General features: G+C 38.5%; 1 protein-coding gene across 2 annotated transcripts in view; it reads left to right on the top strand.

Annotated features, from left to right (window-relative positions):
- COL25A1 (collagen type XXV alpha 1 chain) overlaps positions 1–26,540 on the top strand; it is a 1,631,546-nt gene that overhangs the window by 1,103,200 nt on the left and 501,806 nt on the right. For both annotated transcript variants that reach the window (XM_044061344.1, XM_044061342.1), the window contains exon 10: positions 18,919–18,945. In XM_044061344.1, coding sequence (XP_043917279.1) covers positions 18,919–18,945 — 27 coding nt within the window. The remainder of the gene's footprint in view (positions 1–18,918; positions 18,946–26,540) is intronic.

Raw genomic sequence — 26,540 nt, 5'->3', positions numbered from 1 at the left:
ACAATGACAATTTTATATGTATGATGCACTCTTATTTATTTGGTCCTCCACAGGCATATATTAGGATAGTACACTTCTAGGTAACGCTGTGTCATATGTTCTGATTTGTTTACCTATCCCATTTATTTGCAGTTTGCATTTTTCATCCTGATTACTTTTGAACTTACCAAAACAGCTATTCAGCTTGTCTGGTTAAATAAAATAAACAAGTTGGTAAGTAAATTAAAGCTGCTGGGGCAGTCACATGGGTTATGTAGCAATGTATTGTCTGATACCACTAGGGTTGCCACCTTTCCAAATGCCCAAAGTGGGACATTTGTGCTACAAACATCAGATTTTGCAGGGCAAAACATACCCATGGCCAGTACAAAGGACAGAACTTCAGTTTTTTGCCTGAATAAAAGTCTATTCTTGTAGCATTTTAGTTCCGTATTCTGTTTCTTATAACATTTAGGTGTTTCAGATACAGAATAACTGTTTTATGCAACTATGACATAAAATATAGAAAATAATTTTGTCCTAAAATCTCAGGACATTTGCCATTTTTTCACATTTTTTGCAGGACACAACTGCCCAAAGAGTGACTGTCCCTCGCAAAGTGGGACAGGTGGTAACCCTAGATACCACTAGTGGCAGAACTGTCAGTGCTACTGTCTGGTGTCTGTGCTCCTTACAGGTGGACTCACCTAGATCACGCAATGGAATGATGTAAACAGGAGGGAACTGATAATGTGACTTAAATGATACTACTGATGTAGGTGGCGACTGTCAGCATCAGGATATCAATTGCAGCTCGTATGGAAAACAGAGCCATCAGTTTGTCAGGGGGAGGTGTGCCTTCTATCAGAACAGAAGGCTGTAAATGCATGCCAGTTGCTGAGTCATGCTAATTGTAGAATACAGATAATTCCTTTCCTTGCTTCAGGTACCTATTATTACCACAGGTAGGGATAATGTGTCTGCAAAACTGCACTCTGACTACCTCCTATATTTTTTGTTAAAATATGATACAGAAATATGTATACCGGTAAAACTGATTTGGACTCCAAATGGCTGTATGTGAATACTAATAACCAGAGTTTTACAGAGCCATCCAGCATTGATACTCTTTTGCATTCTTGAAAATATCCCATCCTTAGTTTCATGGCATAAAATATGATGATGATGATGATGATGATGGTGAACTTTATCCATCTTTGCTTGGCCTCCTTGCAAAACTCCAGATTATCTTCACTCACACCAAAGCCAGCTATGTATATGGAAATGATTCATTGTTAGATGAGATATTAACTGTGAACACTGATGTCTGTCTACTGACTGGTCTTGTTGTCTCCCAGTTTAGAGTGTTTATTTTATTTAACATTTGTTTACTGGGAAAGTCTGACTTGGAATAAAGCCAGTTTTCAGCAGAGGCCCAGGGAGAAACACTCCAGACACATCTTTGAAACATGGGAGGAAACCCACACGAATGCAGGAAGGACATGCAGACTCCGCACAGAAAGCATTCCAGCCAAGAATCAAACTAGAGAACCTCTTGCTGTGAGGCAACAACTGTACCGCTGCACCACTGCAGCATCCATTTACTGTACAGGTCTCCATACCTTCTAATTTAAGACAAGAATGTAAAGTACACCCATGTACTACACATCCTTTATTCTCTGTAACCCATACCCTGCACTTGCACTTCAAGCGACAGACTAGGATCCATTCGATCCGACTGCAGTACAGCTCCAGGATGCATCTTAACCATTCTCAGCCCATGGCAGAATAAATGCTTCACCTTAATAAAAAAATAATTTGTGGCCACTCAATCTGCGGGACTGCTGTCCTACTAAGCAAAGCACACCAGTTAAATGACTAAATTTATATCACCTATAAAGTATCCAACATACTTATGCATCAGGTCACTTCCAGTGAAATAAGACACCAAGAGTAATATGCAAACTGGGATAGCCAAACCCTGTTTTACAGAAAAAATAATCCACCTATTCCTAAAAAAATTCTTCTTTCTATATTTAGACTAATTAAGAAATCTGTTAAACATTTCCTTTGGCTTCCTGGTTCGAGCATTAATGTGAGACAATGAAAACAGTAAAATGCCTGTCCAAACTTGTGCTGTGTATTCTGCTCTTTAAAGAAAACTTCACCCAGAAACTAAAAAAAGACAAATGTTTCCTTTTATTTATTTGCATTTGTTAACCACATTGGAGCACTGGCCGCTTAAGTGACTTGCTCAGAATCACACAGTATGGAAATGGAGTCTGAGAGAGAATCAAACTATGGAGCGCAAGAAGGAGTTTGGGATCTTCTGTGCCGTACTGATGTTTAATTAACACTCTATTGTTATACATCAAAGCAGCCTGATGAGAACTATGACAAGGTCCAACTGCAGTAAACCAGGTCTTTTATTTCTGCATTTATAATAACAGCACTATGAATAACTGGCTTCTTAGACTGTCTCTGGACTCAGAAACGACATTTCTTTTTTACTCACTCTAATCTGTGCTTACTTTTATCTGCTAAAACAGTGGAGCATTTTAACTTTGCTCTAGATGAATAGCTGTGCTACAGGATATTGTCATTTATGGCGATTTGCATGGTTTCCCCTGCACTAAATTAATTACATGTCAACCCTAGCAGCTCTGCTTCGTTGTCTGTAACTGACAGGTAATTCCTAGCCCAATTTTCTGCAGTAGTCCTGACATTTTGGAAAGTCATGTTAACTTCTTTTCCCGGTATTTCCTTTAACTTAGAATTTGCCTGTAATTCTCCATTCATTTGGCATGAAGTCTGACTGGAGGCTATGCTTAAATAGTGACTCCAGTGGTCCTAATAGGTTATGTTTCATCCTATTTAGGTGGTATCCTGGGATATTATCAAGGCCCATTGATGCTGTGTTTTTGGCCTTGGAGAGTGTTTTGGGATCTGTCCCTAGTGATGGTTGGGGGTGTTATGTTCGATGGCATTTCTTGAGGGGTGACGGGGGGAGTAGATTTGCTGCATGTTCTGGCTCTGTGTAGGTTGTTCTATTCACAGTGAGGTTACAGACATAGCTAAAGATAGTCTTTTGGCTGTCTTGGCCTGGGAGGTTATTTTACCTCAAAACTGACTTTAATAGATGTAATTTCCCTTTTGAGTTGTTTGTTTAGATTGGTCGCTGTATTTCCTGACTTTTGTTATAACGTTCTTTTACTATGTGGCCACTGTTGTTGCTGTACATATGTAAGACAGATGAAAGTATGTTTAGTCACTAGAATTTTCATATGTTTTAGCATTGTTCATTTCATTATGTGCTATTCAGAGCAAAAAAGTGCATCTTTCACTTTTTACTTGATGATGTTATTTGGATAAGATAATCCATAATTTTAAAACAAGGATAGCTGAACATCTCAGTGAGGTTTGAACCAAAGTATTGACTAACGCTTTTCATAAACAATATTCAAGTGGCACATCTGTGTAATTTATATGTTATTACTTTATACAGCTCACCCACATGAAAGTGAAACTTAATACTGAAAGGTGTCATAGTAAATCTGTAGGCAGGAAATGTAATTATGAGGTGACATGGTGACATCAAGTGGTTGTCTGGAAGGACTGCAATGAATTTCCTATTAAGTGTGTTGTTTAATTGTGAGTCACACAGGTTTTGTGTAAATATCAAAAGCAGAGTCCCGGTTATTGTTTCACGAAGAGGCAAAAAATGTGAAATTGGTTGAGATATTGTTTCTTATCTAAACATCTGCTTCAACTGGTATGAATTTGAATAGGTGCTTCTTTATACAGCTGTGTGTTGTTGATGTCTTTGCTTTTTCAGAACAGGCTATTCCCCTTGCCTCATCTCACCCACATTAAGTTACAACCTTTTTAATTTGTCAAAATTGGTTTCAGAGAAGCCAGCTCCATGGCATACAAGTAAAAAGCCCTGAATGTGCCTTGGGCGATCTGAGTACTATTAGCAGTTCAGATGCATTTAGGAGCTGGCCAAAGAGGATGAGAGTGAGTGTAACTACCAACTTGCCCATCCTAGGGGGAGTAAGACAAATCAATTTACCACATGGGTGACATATAACAGAAGTACTAGAAGTTCATTTAGTGGTAGGCCTACCAAGCCCATGCTGTCATTAGTGTGTGTTGCACTATGCAACCAGGGGGAAATCGGCATGACAGGCCCAACTCTTCTCAGGAGACAGTGATCACAGTAATCTGAGGAGATATTGAAGGAGGAGAAGGTGCTCCCAGGCAGAGGTGGTAGGCCACCCTCAAGGCCTGTTGTCCCAATTTCTACCACCTAACTCTTGCTCGGGAACAGAAAACTGATTGGGATTCCTAGGTAGGAACAAACCAGCCATTGGGCTTTCACCTAACCTGGGGATTCCTGGTCCTCATACCCCAAGAACAAATGGGCCAATTTGGTACAAGTAAAGGAGCCATCAGGCAGGGTCTCAAGGATGGGTGAAGCAGTTAAAAGTAATAATTTTCTACAGAATAACTTAGCATTAGGCATTCCAGAACAATAACAATATTGCTTGGGATCAGCACTAGACTTAAAAAGTTTCAACCTGACTGAAATGCCATTCAGAAATTTATTTTATTTACCTTTTTATTTATTTTTTATTCGCTTTTCAGGGAAGACCTGAGGTGATTAGAGTAAATGTTGCCAGTACACAGGGGTAGTTCCCCTGCTCTTTTCATTGTGAGGGGGACATTTGTCTTGTTGCACTTCCTGCTTCTGTTTCTGGTGTGGAGGCTGCTCAGAGAAGTAGGGAGTTACAGCAATGGAGTGAAGAGAGTTGTTTGGTAGTGATTTGGAGCAGAAGAAGGTGGCTGAGCCTTCAAATCAGTTTAAAAATGTTGTGAGAGATGAAGAAATAAGAGAAGGTATTCAAGCCTTCTACTGCTGTGTCTGAGGTTAGAAAATCAAGAAAGAAGGCATATATGCCGTCCAATGGAGTTCCAGTGGTTGGAAGTGATATTAGGAAGACAACTGAGTCTTTTATGGATATTTCTGAAACAGTGGAAAGGTGCATAGTTGGAGAAAAGGCAGCCGACCCTTTTCCAGATTCCGAATAGATTTTCCAGCAACAGCTATGCCAGGAAGAGAACCAGCGTGATGAAGGATGTGTTATAACTCAGCAGGTTGGGAGGGTTGCAAGATGTTTTCTTAGAGAAATTATGTAAGAAAAGTGAGACTGAGAGTGGCAATGATGTAGGGTGGAGAGATATAACGGACAAAGTTCAAAACAAAAGAAGTACTTTTGATACAAAAAAACAGAAGAGAGTAAGACAAAAACTTATGCTGATATGGTTAAAGAAAAAGGAAAAAAAAGGAACATCAGGAAAAGAAACTGCTACGAAACAAATAATTAATTATACTGCTAGCATTTTTTCCAAGGAAGAAAGAGAAACAGAAAAATATAAAGTATGGGACAATGTTATTTCACCTGTCAGAACTTCTCCAGCAGAGGTAAGAGCTTTCATTGATATAAGTAAAGAAATGTTTTGTCATTAATTTTTAAAAACGGTCAGGCAATGAAAAAATATTTGAGTCAATATGAAAATAAGAAAGACAGTACTCAGTGGAATGCTTATATAATGAAAGCTTTCCTCAGATAAACTAAGAAGAAAATTCATGTTCAATTTAGAACAGAAATTGAAAATGAAACTTTGAAAAGACTTATAAACAGCCTATGCAAAGATGTATTGGACATTTCTAAAGTTTTCAACAATAGAGGATTATGGACTGGAGGATGGGATTGTAATGTTGTACTAAAAATGGAAAATGATGAAATCATTCATATCCTTAGTATAAATATAGGGTCATAGGTGTGTATTAGGCTAATGGCCCTGGAGCCTTTACAAGCCTAGAACATAGGATTACCCTGGCATCGTGCCTCCCAACTTTAGTTCCTAGTGCCTCTGTCGAGTAGAGCCATTGGAGTGATCCGTGGGGTGGATTTTCTATTTCCCATCCACTCATCAAGATTTCTCTTGAAGAGGGCCAGTGAGGTGCTCTGCTTGACATGTGTGGGAAGTCTCTTCCATAGCATGGGCAGTCTCTGGGTTATGAACCTGTCCCTCCAGCACGTTCTGTTGATTGTGGTAATGAGGTTGAGGTCTCTGGAGCGTGTGGTGTGAAGGGATTGGGATTTCTTTAGATGTAGCATTTCTAACAGAGCTGGGTCAGACATGGCTTTGTAAGTCAAGCAGAGATCGCCTCTAAGTAGGTGATTTGAGACAGCGAATAGTTGGAGTTTTTTGAGACTGTCCATATAGGAGAAGTGTTTAAAGCCTAGGATCCTCTTTGTGAGGTATTTTTGTGGCCTCTCCAGTTGTTGCAGGTGTCTAGTTGAGGCACATGCCAAATGGGGAATTGTACTCGAATTTTGGCCTAATGAGAGAAGAGTAGACAGAGACAATGACATCTTTCTTCTTGGATGCAAAACCCTTAGTAATGAGATGTGCCACATAGAAGGACTTTCTGACCACAATAGCAACGTGGTGGTCAAAAGAGAGGTTGCTATCAACCTGTGTTCTCAGCTATCTTATAACACCTTCTGTGTTCAGTGGGCTACCATCAATGTGGAAATTCAAGGGAACCGGGTTTTTCCCAAAGGGGATGAAGATACATTTTTTGGCATTGAGCTTAAGGCCATGGTTCTGACACCATTCGTTGGTCTCATTGAGGGCTTTCTGTAGGATGTTAGCATCACTTGGGGAGTTAATAATAGCTCCCAACTTGCAATCATCTGCAAAATGTGTCAGCCAGAGTCCCTTCGTGTTGGCATGGACTTCAGAGAAGTAGATACCAAGCAGGAGAGGACCCAGGACCAAACCTTGTGGGACTCCACTCGTGACTGGTCAGCAGTGTGACTTGGAGTCACCTACTTTCACACTGTGGGTTCTACCTGTGAGCCAGCTTTCAACCCACCTAGTGATATAGCAGTTGATGCCTAGCTTAGTAAGTTTTCCTATGATTCCTGAGTGGGGAATGGTATCAAATGCCTTGGCCAGATCAAGGTAGGCTGTATGAACAGCCTTACCTTCATCCACAGCTCTGGTGACTGACTTAAAGAAGTCGACCAAGTTGAGCAGGCATGATCGACACTTCACAAAACCAAACTGTATAGGATCCAGAGTTTGGAGATTCCCTATATCCTTGTTTATTAGGTCCATGATGATACTTTCCATAGCTTTGCATATCAGACTCGTCAGGCTAATGGGGTGATAGCTCCCAGGGTCTGTAGTCACTCCTCCTTTGTGGAGAGGGATGACTGTAGCAGTGCAACATTCGGTGGGGACAAAGCCTGAGGTGAGGCTGTGATTGAACAGGGCACACAGGTGAGGTGCCAGTTCACTCTGTAGATCATGTAGAACACAGCCAGGGATACTGCCAGGTCCCATAGAAGCTGTATTATTGGCCTTGGACAGTGCTGTTTTAACCTGTGCAGCAGTAATACTGGGTGCCTGGGAATCTACTGGTATTGTGATTGGTCCTTTGGGGGGGGGGGGTAAAGTTGGCACTGAATCTGTCGGCCAGTATATTGGCAATATCTGTTGGCTCTGTATAGGAGGTACCATTGTGCAGCAGCTCAGAGCAAATCTGGCTATTGCCATGGAGATTCTTTACATAACAATAGAAGGCCTTGTGGTTTGTCTTCACTATCTGCTGCAATTCTGTTTTCATAGCTAGCTTTAGAGGATTTGATGAGGGAGCTCAACCTTTTGTTGAGGCTGATAAGGGAGTTTTTCTAGTCTTGGGACTTCACCTTATTCCGCATCAGTTTCCTCCTTCTGTTGTAGAGTTTGTTTATGGCAGGGGACCACTAGATTGGCTTCCTTTTTTTGAGGAGTGCGTATTAGTTCTATTGGGTATGGCGAGATCAATGGATTTGTGTACATGTTCGTACAGTGCATTGGTGTATGATTTGGCAGTCATTCAACTGTTCCCCATTTGCATGGGTGCTGTGAAGTTAGCAGCCTCTGTTTTTAGGAGCCAAAAGTTAGCTTTGGAGAAGTTTTCCATGGTGGTTATCTTTGTTGGGGGGTGGGAGGGATGTGGATTTCCAAGGTGATTAGCTTGTGATCAGATCTAACCAGAGAGGATTTGACTATTGGTGTAGACCAACGGTCGCCCATGTTAGTAATGACCAGGTCAAGGATGTTGCTACCTCTAGTAGGGGTAAGAATGAGCTGGTCCAGGGCATTGGAATTAATGAATTCCAGCAAGTATATTGGTACATGAGGAGTTTTCCCAGTTAATAGAGGGGTAGTTAAAGTCGCCAGTATGAGAGTGTTAGGTTGGACCCTAATATTCTCCAAGGTGCTTAGGAATGTGGAGTGTGGATCTTGGGACATGGTTGGGGACCTATAGCAGGTTACAACCTAAATCGCTGCCTTACCCAATGTTAGCAGCACCTGAAGTATCTCAGATGTGTTATGTTGGGCTACCAGTTTGGAGGTGTGCGCATCCTTTATGAGTATGGAAACACTACTGCCTTTGGAGCTTTTGTCCAAGTTCTCGGGCTAAAGGTGTGGAATGAGTTGTAGCCTGGTAGTGCAGGGGTGCTCTCTGCTGCCTTGGACCAGGTCTCTGTTACAGCACTAATGTTGATGTTCTCCATTTTAAGGAGTGTTTCAAGTGAGTGCATTTTGAGATTTAGACTTCTAACATTGGGCAGCATGACCCTCAAATTGCATTCGTTTGTAGCTGTTATGGTGGTAATTTGGTCTTTGGAACACCGCCTAAAAAAGGCACTATAGGGGTGGCAAAAGCCTTGACCAGTATCCGAAAGCCCAGGTGTGACAGATGCAGGTCATCTTTGGCAAAGCATCAAGGTCTGTCAATCATGTCATCCCAGGCAGACAGATACTGGATCCCCTTAGAATGACACCAGAAACTTACCCAATTGTTGAAGTCAATCATTTTCTGCTTATGCTGTGGTATCATTCTGGGTGATGGTAGGATGAGCTCCTCCATGTCTCTTTTCATGTAGTCCAGGGAGGTACATCTCAGGTCATTCACACTCACATGTACAATGACAGAGTCATATTTGTACCTGTTGTTGAGGGACCTGAGTGTGTGCATTATGTGGTGGATCCTGGTGCCTGACAGGCAGCTGACTGTTACTTTCTCCTTATTCAGCCTAGTGAGTGGGACATCAGTGTGCCTCACTATCGAGTCACCTATGACTAGTGTGTTGGGCATGCTGTTTTGCATCAGGGGCTTTGGTTGAGTGGCACACTGTTTAGGAGAGTTATGTGTCTCATGATTAGTGTTGTTTTGTGGTGGTCAAGTGCGTTTCTGCCTTGCAGGTCTCTGCTGTTTGGTTAGATTTTATTGAGACCCTTCATGGAGGTGGGTTTATGGTTTGTGTTTTTATGTGAAGGCAATGCTGGTGTGTGTTCTGGAGGGCTATGTGTTCCATGTGGTGTGGTGCAAGTGTTGACCTTCTCCTCTTGACCAGCTATTCCAGTCTTGGCTGGAGAGTGCGTGGCTTCCAATTTGGATATATAAGTGCATCTCTCACAAGTCTTAGCATTGGGAGAATGAGGAGAGGGTTGTCAGTGTACATGAGGCAGTTGCTACATTGCCTCAGGATGCCCAAATTCACCAGGTTAATAGGAGAAACCACAGGGAACTGAACTTTAGACATGCCTGGAGGGGTGGGCATTAATAAGTACTGGAGTTGTTTCCTTGTAGAACGTTTAGTGCTGGTAGCACTTTTGTGTACTACAATAATTGCTACACGAAGTCTGGTAAAGTGCTAAACTAACAAGCTAATAAATGTGCAGGACAGGAGAGAACTAGCAGATCTAAAGGAAAACTGAAAAGCAGACTTTGGCACTGCTCAGAAGCTTACAAACAGTCCTGGATACAGCACACTTCTGTCTGGACTAGATTAGTTACAGGAAAGGTGGGAAACAAGCGCATATGTGGGCTTTGAAACCCGAAAGTTGAAAGAGATGGAAAAACTGCCCAAATGGTCAATAAACTACAATTTCTGGGCCAAAAAACACTCCTCTTGTGGTAGATAGGGTACGTAGTACTTACCACTCCCACTGATAAGCTAGAAGGATTCCCTCCAACACAGAAAGGCTTGGGGGCTCAGACGCTTACAAACAGTCCTGGATATAGCAAATCTATACCTGGACTAGACTAGTTACAGAAATGGTGGGGAACAAGCGCAAACACGGGCTTTTAAACCAGAAAGTTGAAAGAGATGGAAAAACTGCCCAAACAGCCAATAAACTACATTTTCTGGGCCAGAAACCACTCCTCTTGTGGTAGATAGATGGGCAAAAGGGTGTTAAATATTGGGGTCAACCCAAAACTTGTTTCTGCCGTAGAAAATCAGGTAATTTGTTTATTGAGTATACAAAAACAAAATGTTTTATATTTGGTGCGATAGGTCACAAAGCAAAAAAATGTAAGTTAAAATGTTATAAATTCTATAAGGTAGGTCATACATGGATAGATTGTAAAGAGGGGATAGTAGAAATACATGAAGCTACTGTGTCTGAATACATTCATGGTGTTACAGAAGTAGTAAGTGAAGAAGAACAGAGACAAAATCATGTAGAAAAAAATGATGATAAAGGTATGACACATAAAAAATAATAATTAAATATAGAAGAAAGTATTGAAGATAGTGACGAAGGAAATATTACCTGGAATATAGTAAAACAGAGAAAAATTCTATAAGTAAAGGAGTGAGAGAGAGAAAAAAATGCTGGATTAAACACAAAGGAAAAGAAGAAAGAAAAAGGGTGAAGCTTTTATTCTTTTTCCTTAGAACATTTTCCTAAATAGAAGTAATGGTAATTGCAGGATATTAGCTCTGAATGTTAATAGTTTTGAGAACATAGTTAAAAGAATAGCTATTACAGACAGGTGTAAAAATATGCTAGTGATGTAATTATACTAGAAGATACAATATTGTTAATGAAAGAAGAAAGATTTCAAACATAATACCAGTTGGGTAATGATATATTTTTATTTATTTATGTATGTATGTATTTATTTATTTATTTATTTATTTATTTATTTATTTATTTATTTATTTGTCTTTATTTACTGGGGAAAGTCCTTCTGGGTAATACCCATTTTCAGCGGAGGCCCAGGAAGAAAACTTCCATTTGTTTACATTGCATTATAATCAGTTCCAGTTAAACGCAGAGTAGTTACACTTCTATTTAGATTTATAACATATAGTAGTTACATTTATACATTCTTAGATTTTACAGAAGTAGACATTACTAAAGAAAAAGGCCATATACACTTAGTGGATTGTACAGGCAGCAATTATGTATAAAAGTTGTTTTGTCATGTCAGTGAGAGATTGAGAGTATTCTGTTTAAGGAGAGCATTTGATGAGTTTCATATGGTAAGCACCTTGTGATGCGCATATGCAGGACCAGGATTGGTTAAGATGCTGTTTAAGCAGTGGTTTAAAACTATTGAGTTTGTCCAAGAATTTTATTTGTGTGGGGATACTATTCCAAAGTTTAACAACATACTGGAAATAGAATGAGTCTCCTGCAGCATTATTTGGCATATTTTTGAGTAATAAGAATATGTTACTAGAAAGGAGGTCCCTTGATGGACAGTAGGGCAGTAAAAAGTGTTGTAGTGCAGGGCATTTTTCTGGATGATGAATGAGTTTGTGTGCTGTATTTAGTTCTGAATGTGTTAGGTAGTTGTGCAATTCAAGCCAGTTTAGTTGCTTAAAGTATGACAATGGTGGGTGCTATGAGAGAGATCGATGGCAAATTTAGCTATTTTATTGTAGCAAGGGGCAAGTTTCTTTCTTTGAGTATTGTTTATGTTTGTTCAGATAGGAGCAGTATATGAGACATTCAGCAGTAAGCAGGTGTTGGCTAGAGTTTTTCTTGCATTATGTATCTGTAAGGAATCCGTTGATCCTATAAATGGAGCCTAGTTTCTGGTGTGTAGATTTAATGGTGTGCAGTATATGCTGGTCATAGTTGAGACTGTCATCTATTATAATGCCTAGAAGTTTACTGTGAGTTACAGTTTCAATGACAGTATTATTTGCTGACTTTATGTTAAAACATTGCTTTTGATCTTGGCAACATTTTAGGGTAAAAAGATTTTCTTGGGATTGAATAGGAGGTTTGATTCTTTAATCCAAGTTTCTGCAGAGGAGAAAGATTTTGGGGTAATGTCTTGGAGCTTATTTATTGTTGAGGCTGCATATATTAATATTGAGTCATCTGCATACTGAACTAAACTATCATGGTGAGTGGAGGTGTAGAGGTCATTACTGTGTGTGTCTTTCGGCTTATCCCAGTTAGGGGTCGCCACAGCGGAACTCCGGTCCACTAATGTTTGGTAGTGGATTTTTACATGCCGAGTTACCAGCCCTGACACACAACCTTCAACAAAGGCACACCCTTTCACACATGCCTCCACAAAGAAGATGCTCTAGCTGAGAATCGAACAGGACGTCTTGCTGTGAGGCGACAACGCTACCACAGCACCACTACCACGGGCCCTGTAGAGGTTATTACTAAATATACAAAATAGGACAGAACCCAGGATAGATCCCTGATGGACACCTGTAGTAACTGATTGAAAGGATGAGTAGGTTTTTGCCATTTAATGGCTTATTGCCTTCCAGTAGTTAACTAAGAAACCACAAAAAGGAGTGTTGTGAAAGTCCTATTGAGGGGAGTCGAATGAGCAGTTGCTGGTGTGAGACGGTATCAAATGCCTCTGACAAGTGTAAGAACATGGTGGACACAAGCAGACCACTGTTTCTATGTTGGTTTATTATACTGGTAAAATGTAGCAGTGTAGTAGTGGTGCTGTGCTGAGGCCTAAAGCCGTGTTGTGTTTCTGAAAACAGGTTATTTGAGGTTAGGAATTGCATCAGCTGCATATGGATGCATTTCTCTAATATTTTGGAGAGGGAAGAAAGAATTGCTATTGGTCTGTAGTTATTAAACTCTGTAAATGTGCCTCTTTGTGCTGTGGTAAGATGTAGGATTTTTTCCACAGTGACGGGGTGTATCTTTCTGCTACAGACCTATTAATTACTATAGATGTAGGGAAGGCTATGACTTCTGTGGCCATTTTTGGGTTCTCTGATGGTAGTTGATCAACAACTACTGAAGCAGTTTTTAGTTTAAGGAACAACTTCATTATGAGCGAGGTGGGTATTGGACTAAAACTGAACAGCTGTGCATGGTTTCGGATGGACAGGGGTAGAGAGAGGATGGCAGGTGTATTAGTATCTAAGAGAGATAATACTGATTGTGTAAAGTAAGAATTAAACTGTGTGGGGATAGAGTCTGTCATATTGTCTGTTTTTGGAGAGGGAGTGGTTTATTTAGTGATGACCAAAAATGTTTGCGTTGTTTTGATGTTTGCCTTGTAGGTTGGTATGGTATGTCTGCTTGTCTTGTTTGATATGGAGTTTTGCAAGATATCTAAATTGCTGGAAGGCATTTTGAATTCTATTTTTGTACCATTTTTTCTAGGCTTTATCCATTTTTAATCACAAGTTTTTTTTTTGTTTGTTTATTTTGTTATCCATGGTGCAGGATTGGACTTTACTCTTTTATTACATACTGGTGCTAGATTATTTACGGTCTATAAGAATAAGTTATTAAAGTGTTCTACAGCAAATATACTGGAATATAGGTACACTGGAATTTCAGACAAGATTTATGTTCAGGAACAGCAATACTTATGAAAAAGACAATTAAGCTGCTTGATATGGCTATAATTCTAATGGGTAGGATTACAATTATTCATGCTAGATGGAGAGATAAAGTCTATACAATAATTGCATTATTTGCATATATAACTAGTAAAGAAAGAGAAGAAAGAGAAAAGATAAAATGGAAAAAAAGAGAAGATATGTTTTCCTTAATATTGAATAAGATTGCTACTAATATGGAAGCTATTATAATAGGTGACCTCAGTTGTAACTCGAGAAACATAAAGAAGGGAATGATGTAAAAAAGTTGTAGAAATTCTGAAATATGGGAAATTAATAATATGGAAGAACAATTCATGGACATATAGTAGAGGAATATATAGATAGACTATTTTTTTTTTGCTTTCAGAAGGATGTGAAATGAAAAATGAAGGTACATTTGACACAGGTTTTTCAGATCATAAAGCTGTCTGGATAGAATTCAGAGACATAATTAGTAATGTTAAGACAGGAAAAGGTCTAAAAGAATTAATGAAGTAGACTGGGTAGGTGAGGGTGAAAAAAGAAAGTTAGAATTATGGGAAGATCACATAAGTATGCAACAGTTCTATAAAAATTGGTCTGAATGGTGGATATCCTTTAAGAATAAATATAAAAAAATGTTATCAAGGATGGCAAGTTAAAAAGAGACAGGAAGTAAAGAGAGTTATAGTAAGTTAAACGAAGAACTTCCTAAAACTTAGAAAGGAATGAAAATAAATATTTTAAGAAAGAGCAAAAGTTATATGCAATGAGTCAAGAAAAAAAAATCTGTTGTATAAACAAAGATATTTCCTACAAGATAAAAAAAAAGAGATAGCTCCTTATTTAAATAAAATAGTTAAGGAAAATACTATAATGAAAGAATTAATAGACAAAAAAGGGATAGTACAAAAAGACTAAACATATAACATGTATTGTATAATGTATAAAAGATTTATTTAAATATATTATTAACCGGGAAAAGCCGGAAGACATAACAACATTATTTAAAGAGATTATTACCTAAGATTAGAAGAATTGTGTAAGTAAATAAACATACAGCAGTGGGTCCAGATAGCTTAGAATCTCAAATGTATAAGAACATGAAAATAAGTCAAAAGATGTATTTCATAGAAGTATTAAACAAGTGGTTTAATGAAGGATTTAAGTATAAGGAATTATTTAGTAGGATTTTTAAATTTGTATGGAAAAATATGAGAAAAAAGATATAAGAAGTTGGAAGCCTATTGTTTTGAATAATACTGATTATAAAATCTTTATGAAAATGTTACAGAAAATAATGGAATCAAAACTTAAGAATATTCTGTTAGATTCAATGGTTCCCATTCAGAAGCCTGAAACATCATAAGCCTGAAAATCAAAATCCTGAAACCAAAAGCCTGAAAATTCAGAATCCTGAAAACTCAAAATCCTGAAAGCCCAAAATCCTGAAAGACCAAAATCCTGAAACTCAAAATCCTGAAAACACAAATAATGCTAATATGTCACTATAAAGACACTAATATCTACCAACTGACCCTGACCCTAACCCTAACCCTAAGGTCCGTCACTATCGCACACTCACCTGACCCGCACCTAACCCTAACTCACTTAAACCGCCTAACCCCAATATTTGTCACTATTGCATACATGCCTAACCTGCGCCCTAACCCTAACTCACTTAAACCGCCCCTAACCCTAAAATAAAACCAACCGCACACTTACCTGACCCCAACGCATGACCTAATACCACAGGGCTAACAATAGCAAAGCCACAATGACATCAGTATGTCTATTTTGTGTTTTCAGGATTTTGAGTTTCAGGATTTTGGTCTTTCAGGATTTTGGGCTTTCAGGATTTTGAGTTTTCAGGATTCTGAATTTTCAGGCTTTTGGTTTCAGGATTTTGATTTTCAGGCTTATGATGTTTCAGGCTTCTGAATGAGAACCGATTCAATATATAGTGTTAAAGAAGAGGATGTCAAGAATTATTAATGATTTTTAGAGAAATTGAAGCTGACATACTAGACAAGAAAAGACTTTAATTATTGTAGGAGATCTAAGCAAAGCTTTTGACACTATAACACAATATGCTATGGGATATATTCAGAGCTTATAATTTAAATGAAAAAATAAAAAATATGTGTGTGTGTGTTATAGCATATAGACAAACAACGTTCTCAGTAGAAAAACCACTTTAATGTGAAGAGCAAAGCTTTCGGATAAAATCCTTTATCAATACTTTATCAATACTTTATAGCGTGGGTTATTGCTATATCGTTTCACTACATGTATTTCAAGTTGAACATGCCATATGACTATGTGGAGAAACTTGAGATAAACTGTTTTGAAATGTATTATATTACTTTTGTATTCCATACATGAATAAAAAGAGCATTAAGATGTCATAGTGCATAAGCAGCTAGGATATGAAACTGAAAGCTGTAATTTGGGACGATATGGAAACCTTGTGTTTTAACAAACTTACTTTTGATATTCATTATGAAAAAAAAAAGTTTTCTTTAGCTAAGAACGTTTTACTTTCTGTCAGCAAAGAAAAATATATTCTTTACAATCCCGGATGGATGTATGCCCTGATAATGTATAAAAAGGGCAAATTTTAAGTTATACACATTCAGGATAAAAGGAGAAGAAGAAGTCCTTTATCATCATCTGGAGTTCTTAGTTGTTTCCTAGAAACAGATTAATAAATTAGAAAAGTATTTGAATCCAGAAAGAAGCAAACATTTCATTTTAGATTAGAAAAGTGTAGTACAACTACAAATTTTTGTTTAAAAACTATTGGAATTTGGGTTGTGAAAGCAATTGCAGGAAGGTTTTGATGTGTTATCAAATTAGTTACATTTATAAATACTATGTTTGCACATAAGAAAAACAGAACTATGTATTGTAATAAAGCAGAATTAATCAACAGGCTTTTTTAACAGTAACCAATTTCAGTCCAGTGGTAAAGGCATTTTTAACTGATCATGTAAGAATTAATTGGTTGGCTTTCCTTCTAGATAAGTAAAGTATGAGGGTTTGCCAAACGAAGATTTTACAAAGCACCTTGCTAACACCTGTCTTACTGTAAAAAAGAGTAACTGTACTATGAAAAGAAAAGGGCTGCACACAAATGCAGGCTTGTGTACATGAGTGCATGCACACACACACACACACACACACACACACACACACACACACACGCACACACACATGAGCACACGCGCGCGCACACACACACACACACACACACACACACACACACACACACAGGCACGCAGACACACGCGTGCACACACACACACACACACATACGCACGTACGCAGACACACACGAGCACACGCGCACACACACACACACACAGGCACGCAGACACACGCGCGTGTGCACACACACACACACACACACACACACACACACACAAGTTTTCTTTCAGTTTTTAAATTGTAGTTTTTTTACACTGCATGAAAGCAAGCTGCATAATTCTTTGGCTAAGTCATTTTCTTGGAAGTGTGTGTACTTGAATTTCACTTGACAGCACAGTAGCCCTCCATATAAAATACAATGAAACTGTATGATGTCAGTAATTATCCAAAGTGTTCACAATAAAGCATCAACTCTTTAATCTTCTTATAGACAAATCTCTTAGAAATCAGCATGCACTCTGAAGTCAAAGCATATAGAAGTTATAACTCAGACTGCAAGCTATGCGGTAGCATTGTCTTATGTGGCTTCTTAATTTTATTGTTCCCACTATTGTTATCAACTTTTTTATGTTCAAATTTTACCTTAGATGCACTGAATTGATATGCTTCTGTTGTGGCCTTTTATAAGACACAGTCTGAAAATAATCCATTACAACACCCCATCATCAGCTTAAATGAAAACTCTACCCTGATATTTTTATTGTCATAAACTGCATTTCTTTCCCTGTAATTCAAACCCCAACCAAAAGAAATGGTTTACATTAGATTCCTTTAGTTTGCCACTTGCTTGTGTTTTAGATTTTCACCCTCTTTCTGTAGTAGCTCACATAATTTCCTTCTGATAGTCCTCAGGGCATCTGTTGCATTATATAGCTTCATTGAAGAGGGTCATTCTAGCTAGAGGACAAATAAAAAGACAATTATGAAGTGCTAACCAGCTCACTCTAAACTATTAGTCACAGATAATCAATTCGATACTTACTTGACGTAGAGAAACTGTGCTTTGGAACCATAATGCATAAGTTGAAAAAAAGGAAAATTTGTATTAACTACTCTGATATTCTTTCAAGGCTGTCATGAAAATGTACTTTAAAATGCTGTATCAAAGTTATTGCCTAACATAAGTAAAACAAAGTAAAATAACTGAAAAGCAAATTAATACTCCGTCAGAAGAAAGTAAAAAAGTAGAAGTGACGGTATTGTAACTGTAAACCAGTGGAGGGTTAGCATCACACTGTATTCCACTCACCACAATGCACTCTGTGTCCCCATGAAATTACATAAGGAAGGTAAAGCCTTGACTGTAATTCAGACTCACTTCATTAGCACAGTCAATCCAAGTCAAGGTGTAAGAAGTTATAAAATAACTACTTCGAGACAATAGTACCACAGAAAGGTCAATATGTGTTGGAAGACACACGTGTTTTCAGTTTTTGATGGATTGTCACGAACATCTAAGAACAATTATGCATACTGCATTTGTAATGTGTCTAAAAACGATGTGACGCAAACTGGGCAGCAGTAACATTCTATGAGCCATGCTCCAAGTAAAATATCATGATTTCCACAATTGTGAATATCTACAACCCATTTCAAGATCTGTGAAATTCTTCAGATTTACCCTTGGTGTATGAGTGCGTTTCCTCAGTTAACAGACAGCAGCAGTGGAATGTTGTGATTTCTGTTTGATGTTCCAGTGCCAGGCATGGACTAGAGCAGCAATAAGGCCTTTTTATGTTGTGTTAAAGTGAGAGCAGCTGTAGGAAAGTTTTGATGGATTTAATGTACATGTATTATCAAATTCATTTAATTTATAAAGACTATATTTGCACATTATACTTTATAAAATAGAGCTATGTAATGTAATAAAGCAGAATGAATCAACAGGCTTTTTAACAGTAACTGATTTCAGTCCAGTGTTAAACTGGGGCATTTTTAACTGATCATGTAAGAATTAATTGGTTGGCTTAGTACGCTAACTGCGCTGTGTTTCCATTTGCAGGGACCCCAGGGACCACCAGGACAAAAGGTACAGTATAATGATTCCCTCCTGTAAACACATGTATGCTTTTCATAGCCAAATCACAAGGCAGAAAAGGTGAATGGAATTAGCTACTGTATGCCATGCTGAGGTAATCAGTTTGGTCTGTAGAATGTTATTTTTTTTTTTTAACACAGACTTGCATTAAACTTCTAATTTCCCCAATTATAGGACTTTTGGGTGATTTGGAGCAGACTGCTAAGAGGTCACTTCAAGTTTTTCTGTTTAAGGCAGACTTTGGAAGATAAAATTTGAAGCATTTAGAAAGAGTGACACATTTTCATTTTTAAACTTCAACAGATCATCACCTTATGACGAGTGCTAACCACATTAGAAAATGTAGGTGTTGTTGATGGATGCTGTTTGCCTTACTGTACTCAGGTGGCCAGTGTCTGCCTTCCTGTTTGCAGAGTAATGTGAGAAACATCTTCCTGTGAGAAGTTTCATCACCTTTTTCATTTATTTGGTCAAGCAGATCAGCATCATGGAACAAGTTGAGAATGTATGAGATTGTGATACCCCTGTGTAATTGTGTGTGTGTGTGTGTGTGTGTGTGTGTGTGTGTGTGTGTGTGTGTGTGTGTGTGTGTGTGTGTGTGTGGTGTGTGTGTGTGTGTGTGTGTGTGTGTGTGTGTGTGTGTGTGTGTGTGTGTGTGTGTGTGTGTGTGTGTGTGTGTGTGTGTGTGTGTGTGTGTGTGTGTGTGTGTGTGTGTGTGTGTGTGTGTGTGGTGTGTGTGTGTGTGTGTGTGTGTGTGTGTGTGTGTGTGTGTGTGTGTGTGTGTGTGTGTGTGTGTGCGTGTGTGTGCGTGTGTGTGTGTGTGTGTGTGTGTGTGTGTGTGTGTGTGTGTGTGTGTGTGTGTGTGTGTGTGTGTGTGTGTGTGTGTGTGCGCATGCATGTGCAAGTGTGTAGGGTGGATTGGAGGATGTTAATCATATAAACAACAGTGTGGAAAGAAGACAACCTTTTCAAAAAGAGCAGTATGTACATGCATATATTATAGTACATAAACCAAATCTTCCAGCCGGCCAACCTCTTTACTCCTGCTCCATAGCCAAAACGTGGAATGCTCTGCCTTTATCTATTAGAACAACCCAGAATCCTGCCTTCTTCAAAACTTACTTATCTTCTACCTTGAATTGTACATGTACCCGGCCTCCTTAGAATATTAATACTAGTGATATTTTCCTGTCTACTGTTATGTCTAGCAAAACAACTTACTGCTCCAAAGCCTTGTAAATTCATGTAAATGTTGCTACCTGAATGCTAATTTGTTACTATATGTATGTTACTTGTTTGTCAAATAACTGTTAACTATTCTGGTATATACCTCTGATTCAATATTACCAATGTATGTATTCACCTGTAATCATGTAAAGAGGAGCCTTTCTCCCTGGGTCTCCACTGAAAATGGGCTCTGAATGGCCCAGTAGACTCTTCAGTAAATAAAGTGGAAATAAATAAATAAATACACACAGAGACAAAAACACACAGTCACACTCACTTGTACAGATTATATATGCACTTTCACACATGCACATACACACATGCAAACACACAAGTTTGTGTGCAGGTGTGCATGTATATGAGCATGTTTGTGTGTCTAATCTCATTATGTTGTGCACCCTCTTGACCCCAATGATTTTAGTTTGTTGATTTCTAACCCCCATGCCTGGTTGTCAGTAACACCTTTCCTATCATAATTAGATTTCATTATGTCCCCCCAAGCTTAGCTTTCAAACCTCCCATGTTTAGATTTTAAATTGCTTCACCCCATCAAAGCAGATGGACATACACAATGCTTTAGCACCTTTCAGATTTCTACTAGCAGTTCTTGTGCAACATGGCAGTACTTTGTAATGACCATGCTAACTACTGCCTACCTTTTCCAGTGCTGACCAGAATGTATTGCCTCTTGCAATGAGATTCTATTCATGAATAATATATGAATCACACTTACAAAAGCCTCACACACCAGAAAGGATTCTCCGTGTAGCTTGGATCAACTGCAGGGTACCAAGAAGCAAGCACAAGCATGACAAAATGTTCGCAATAACCGCCCAAGCAGCTACATTCATCGAGACAGAGATAGTTGTGCCTGCATCGCCAAGCTGCGGAGTAAAACAAATATCTCCCATACTTTGGTCTTTTGGCTGCCAATGGCCAGTACACAGACCAAGCACAGCTCTGAAAATCAAAGTGCAAGTGTCAGGAACAAAGCTAAAACATAATGCTGGGGGAAGAACAACTCCATAATCTCAATAAGTGCAAAGACCTAAACTTCTGAGCTGTTAACGGAATGCTTCCTGTGTCTGTGGTGCAGGGTTTGATTACTTCTGCCTTCATCTCCCTACTCTGTGATTCTGAGCAAGTCCCTTAACACGACGGTGCTCCTGGGTTGTCTGTGAAAAGGGACGATTTGTTCAGCATACTTACCCAGTCAAAAAACCCCTGGGCCAGTACTAAAATGGGTTTTGCCCAGTCTCTCTTTCCTATTAAATAAATACACTTAGTTTAATAAATAAACAAACTAGGTCAATATGAAGGGGGGTGACTGCCTCTGGTGCTTACCTGTCAACCACTTGCTAGAATCAAGGACAAAGGCAAAAATAATGGGGGGCACAAAGGCACAAAATTCTGGACAGATTTTAAATATTGTTCTTATCAGGTTAGAAAATTTCTAGGGTAGCAGGTTTTGTGTGAGTATACATTGTCTGAAGGGTATGAAGTCTAAAACTCAAATAGCTATCATTATTTATTGACTGTAGTCCTCAATGATTTACTAAACAAACACAAATTATATGAGGGACAACTCAAAATTATGAGGCAAAAATCTGGGCATTCTGTGAACATCTGGACAGTTGAGAGGTATGCCAGAGTGCAACCTGTCAAGGAGAGCACAACAGAAGTGCATTACAGGCTTCATAAATGAATGATGGCAATGCATTGGTGAGCATGGCTAAAGCTCCAAAGAGTTCACTGTGGGATGACAACTTTACCAAGATCTTGTTGCATTATTACTAAATAGCTTGCTATACTTGGAAGGAGGAGAAAACTTACAGTTCGGGAGGGGAGGACGGGGTAAATTGATTAACTGCACTGGGCTCTAGATAGGCTAGTTAGGGATCCACGGTCATGTGTTTGCTGATGCAGTAGCATAGCTTCATAGGTTATGCTAATGTGAGCTACTGCAGCTTGAGACACATAGTCTTAAGACATTACTTTCCACAAAAAAACGCTAGTTGTTATGACACATAGTGTTGACATTACTGCCCACAAAACCCACTAGTTGTTGTGACATAGAGTGTTAAGATGTTCCTGTCCACAAAAGCTACTAGTTGTTGTGACACATAATGTTAAGATGTCACTGTCCACAAAAGCTACTAGTTGCTGTGACACAGTGTTGACATTATTGTTCACAAAAGCCGCTAATTGCACTATGTGGTTTACCCCCCCCCCCCCACCACCACCACCTCCACTAACCATTGGTGTTCAGGTGTGTTTTATACATATTACAGCACAGCAGAGGGAAGATGGGTTAACTGAGAATGGCATCATTGAAGCTGGCTGCAGAGGGTGGTGGATTGAACCTGGAAAAGGACAGCACTCGGGCAGATGTACTGCAATCTCCGGACCTCACTCAGGCAGATGTACTGCAATCTCCAGACCTCACTCAGGCAGATGTACTGCAATCTCCAGACCTCACTCAGGCAGATGTACTGCAATCTCCAGACCTCACTCAGGCAGATGTACTGCAATCTCCAGACCTCACTCAGGCAGATGTACTGCAATCTCCAGACCTCATGACATATGGAGTCACTGATAATTTGGAACTAAGAATTAGAAGCTGCAGCTTTCTGACACACAGGGATTCACAGGTGAACTGTATATCTTATATGCACAGGGGTCCCTACCTATGAATCCCCCTGCCAGTATTACCTTTGTATGTGATTGTTTTAGCTCTCAACAAGATTTGCTTTCTTGAATGGTGGAGAGTAATAAGGTTTGCAAAATGCTACAAAACCTTTACCTAAATATTGTAGTGTCAAGAGAGCTCTAGGCAATGCAACAGTACTGATCTGAGTCTATCAGAGTAGCTGCTATGTCTGAGGTGTAATGAAAACTGAATTTTTGGTTATCCGTTTGAAATGTTAGGACCTGCAAGAGCAAGTCCTGAAATGTGGAAACTGAATGGTCAAAAGAACAGGCTTACATATACTAAATCCGAGATGCCATTTCTCTGAATATTCCCTTTTTTCTGAGGTATGGAGATCTCAGAGTTGGTATATATGTTCAAGGGGTGTAGGAGTGCAAGGGGGGCTTGCCTTTCTCCAAAAATAGGTTTTAAGAAGAAGAAGAAGGGTAATTCTCTGTGTTTTCAGTCTTTTCTTTCAGCTTTTTATCACTTGGCATTTTGGGTGCCAACATTTCAACAGGTAGCCGAATTTTTGCTGTCGTCATATTGAAAGTTGCTTGTTTGGTGACCACTTTTATTAATTATAAGTACTTTTATTAATTAAAACAAATTTAATTAATTATAACAGTCACAGTGTTCCCATTCAAAGTATTTTGGGGCATATTATCAGCAATATCTTCAAAAAAAAATAAGTAAATAAAACAGAAATGTTCAAATATGAAAACCATTTGAAATGCTGGGACCTGGTAGAACAAGTCCCTAAATATAGACTGGCGTATATTAAGTCCAAGATACAATTTCTTGGAATATTCCCATATTCCCTTTTCTCCAATGTATGGCAGTCTTGGAGTTGGTATATATTAGTTCGGGGGCTTGCCTACCCTGCAAAAAAGATGTTTTAAGAGAAGAGCAATTTTCAAGATTCACTCTTCTCCAGGTTTTCAGTCTTTTTTTATGTCAGAAAACATATACCCAGTTAGTTCTAGTATTTCATTTCTGCTGTTACTGTGCTTGTTATTTCAGTTTCTGCCCAGTGCTTCCAACATACCACTCAACTGTACCTCATTATAAGAAACACTCCTCATTTTTATCCATGTTCCACACTGAAAGGGTCTGTCACACATTATTGTTAAGACTTTTTAATTAGTAAGCATTGTAAATAATATTAAATCATATTACTTCATTAAAAGAACTTTCTGTAAGTATAAAGCAACACATTTTAACCATGCTATGAGCTCCCTAGTTGAATATAATAGTAAATATTCCCATTTTCCCCTTTGTTTCCCATTTGTTGGTACTATACATTTTAAAGATAGAAAGTTGAGAGCGATGGCATCACATGCTGTCTTCTCCTAAACATTTGGGAACACACATTCAGAGATATAACACAAAGTAAAAGAGGTAAAAATATCTTGCAAATAAGGACTGTCATGGTATTTTGATATGCCTTATTCTGGCTAATTTCTAAATAATGTCTTTATATGTGTTTATATTTAATCTAGCTTGTATTATGGAAAAAGAGAAAACTAACTTTAAAGCTAAAAGTTTTAAGTGGTAGGGTGTGAAGGTTAGAAGCATATGATATGCACAATGACAAGGTGATCAGACAATAGCACTTGGAAGAAAGGAGCGTTACTCAAAATTCTCACTGCAATCAAAGTTTGGTCCTTTCATCAAGTTCATTGACTATAAACTTGATTATGTTAAGCCCAGGGGTAGAAGGAATAAAATCTCCTACAGGTAGTGTACAAAGCTAGCCCCTTGCAGAACAATGGGCTGGCTTTAAAAGTGAGTCAGTCTACCATGGAACAAAGAATGTCTGCTTACCAGCTGGCCCAGAATCCTACATCTACAGATGGGTATTTGCACAGTGTCATGAAGAGATTAATATTAATAATATTGTGTGTCTCATGACTGTGCCATGTTCTTTAGTGAGTGAAACGTTTAGCGTAAGTATTGCTGAAAGTGAGTATGAAGTGAATGGAAACCCAGTCTGCCTAGTGTTAAGAGATTGCCACAGAAAATAGTGTAGGGAACTGGCTCCAAAGCTTGACTCCAGTGAGGAATTCAGGCATCTTCTGTTATGCTCAGTGCAACTGACAGAAATGTACTTTCCTTATTTCTGCCATGCTGTTTCCTGAAGTGCTTAACATCAACATAATATCAGGTGAATGCCTCACTGACTTTGGGATTGGCATACAGTTTCACTGATAACTTAAAGATGAACAACCCATCACTCTGCTTAGGTGTATAACAGAAACCCTCATAAAGATGATTTAGAAGTAATACCCTGTCAGTTTTGTCTCTCCAAGTATTACTGACCTGAATATAGATTCCTATAAGCCATGTCTGAACGTAAATTGCATAACATTTTCTTCTATTACAACCCTGATTAGTTAGCTAAAAAGTTATTGCTATATGTCTTTTGCAAATTTTCTTGTACCATTTCTGTTTCAACATCTGATGTAAATAATAGAATCTTCAAAATTTCCACTGTTTGTACTGCTTTTATCTATTTATATCGTGATAATGCTGTTGTTGCACAGCTGAGGAAAAATTTCCTTGGTCATTCAATGGGCCGCAACCCAGTTAGATGACCTAGTTAAGAACACATCAGTAAAATAATTCACAGATTACATCCTTCTGCGTTATGGCTCAAAAAGAGACTTCCACAGGGCTGTTTTCCTATATTTTGAATGTGGATACATTACCTTTAGTATAATGTCCCAACGTTATCTGTTAATATAACACTCTGTATGTTATGTTCCTTGTTCTTTTCTTACTCTCATGATTGAGTTCTTCTGTGTTTATCTGTTCTCTGCTTTACTGCAGGTAGACATTATCTGTCTTTATACCATTGTTTATCACTGCATTCTGCTTAATTGTCTCTCCTTTTGTCAGTGTTCCTTTTAAGTCTTTTCTGCCCATTTAGTGACGTTTAAGCATGACATCACCATGACATCACCTCATTCTCCTTGTCATTTGCTACTGTTGTCTATTAAGCTGCCTACATTATGGAAACAATGCACTGCTCTTCAAGATATATCCTGTTCGTTCTTTCTGAGAACTTCTGTCCAAGCACTAAAAGAATATTCTTAGGACTCCTTTTACTTTGATGTTTTCTATTTTCTTTTTTCAGTACAGACCTAATTGTTTCTAATATGTTGACAATTTGTGCATGCCTCGCAACTGTCCAGGTTTTTGCAGAATGTCCAGATTTTTGCCTCATATTTTTGGTCCATTCCTCAAAATATTTGTGGTTTTCTGAAAATCAATAAGGATTAAAGTCACTAAATAATAACAGAGTTTGAATTTCAGTCGTCAAACCCTTCAGAAAAAGCATGCTAATGCAAAAGCTGTTATACTATCAAATTTCTAAGATTATAACAGCAATATTTAAAAATTTCCCCTGTTTTTGGACCTTTGTACTCCCATTATTTTTGGCTTTGTCCAGATTTCTTGCTATAAGAGGTTGAGAGGTATGAATCTGAGAGTGCCTACTGCTTAGTTTGATTTCTGTTTGAATGATTTACATTTAACTGCTGTAAACCGTTAATATGCTGAAATACTGAAAGTCTTAAATGTATCTTTATTGCAGTGGTACTATACTTAAGCTTAGCCAAAAGGCCACAAAGTGATATCTTAATTATGTGACTTCAGTAAATCAAAT

This window comes from Protopterus annectens, chromosome 2.part0, assembly GCF_019279795.1.
Source record: "Protopterus annectens isolate FY-2018-M chromosome 2.part0, PAN1.0, whole genome shotgun sequence".
Classification (NCBI taxonomy): Eukaryota; Metazoa; Chordata; order Ceratodontiformes; family Protopteridae; genus Protopterus; species Protopterus annectens.
The sequence above is the reverse complement of the archived record's forward strand: the minus strand, read 5'-3'. Positions and strand labels throughout refer to the sequence as shown.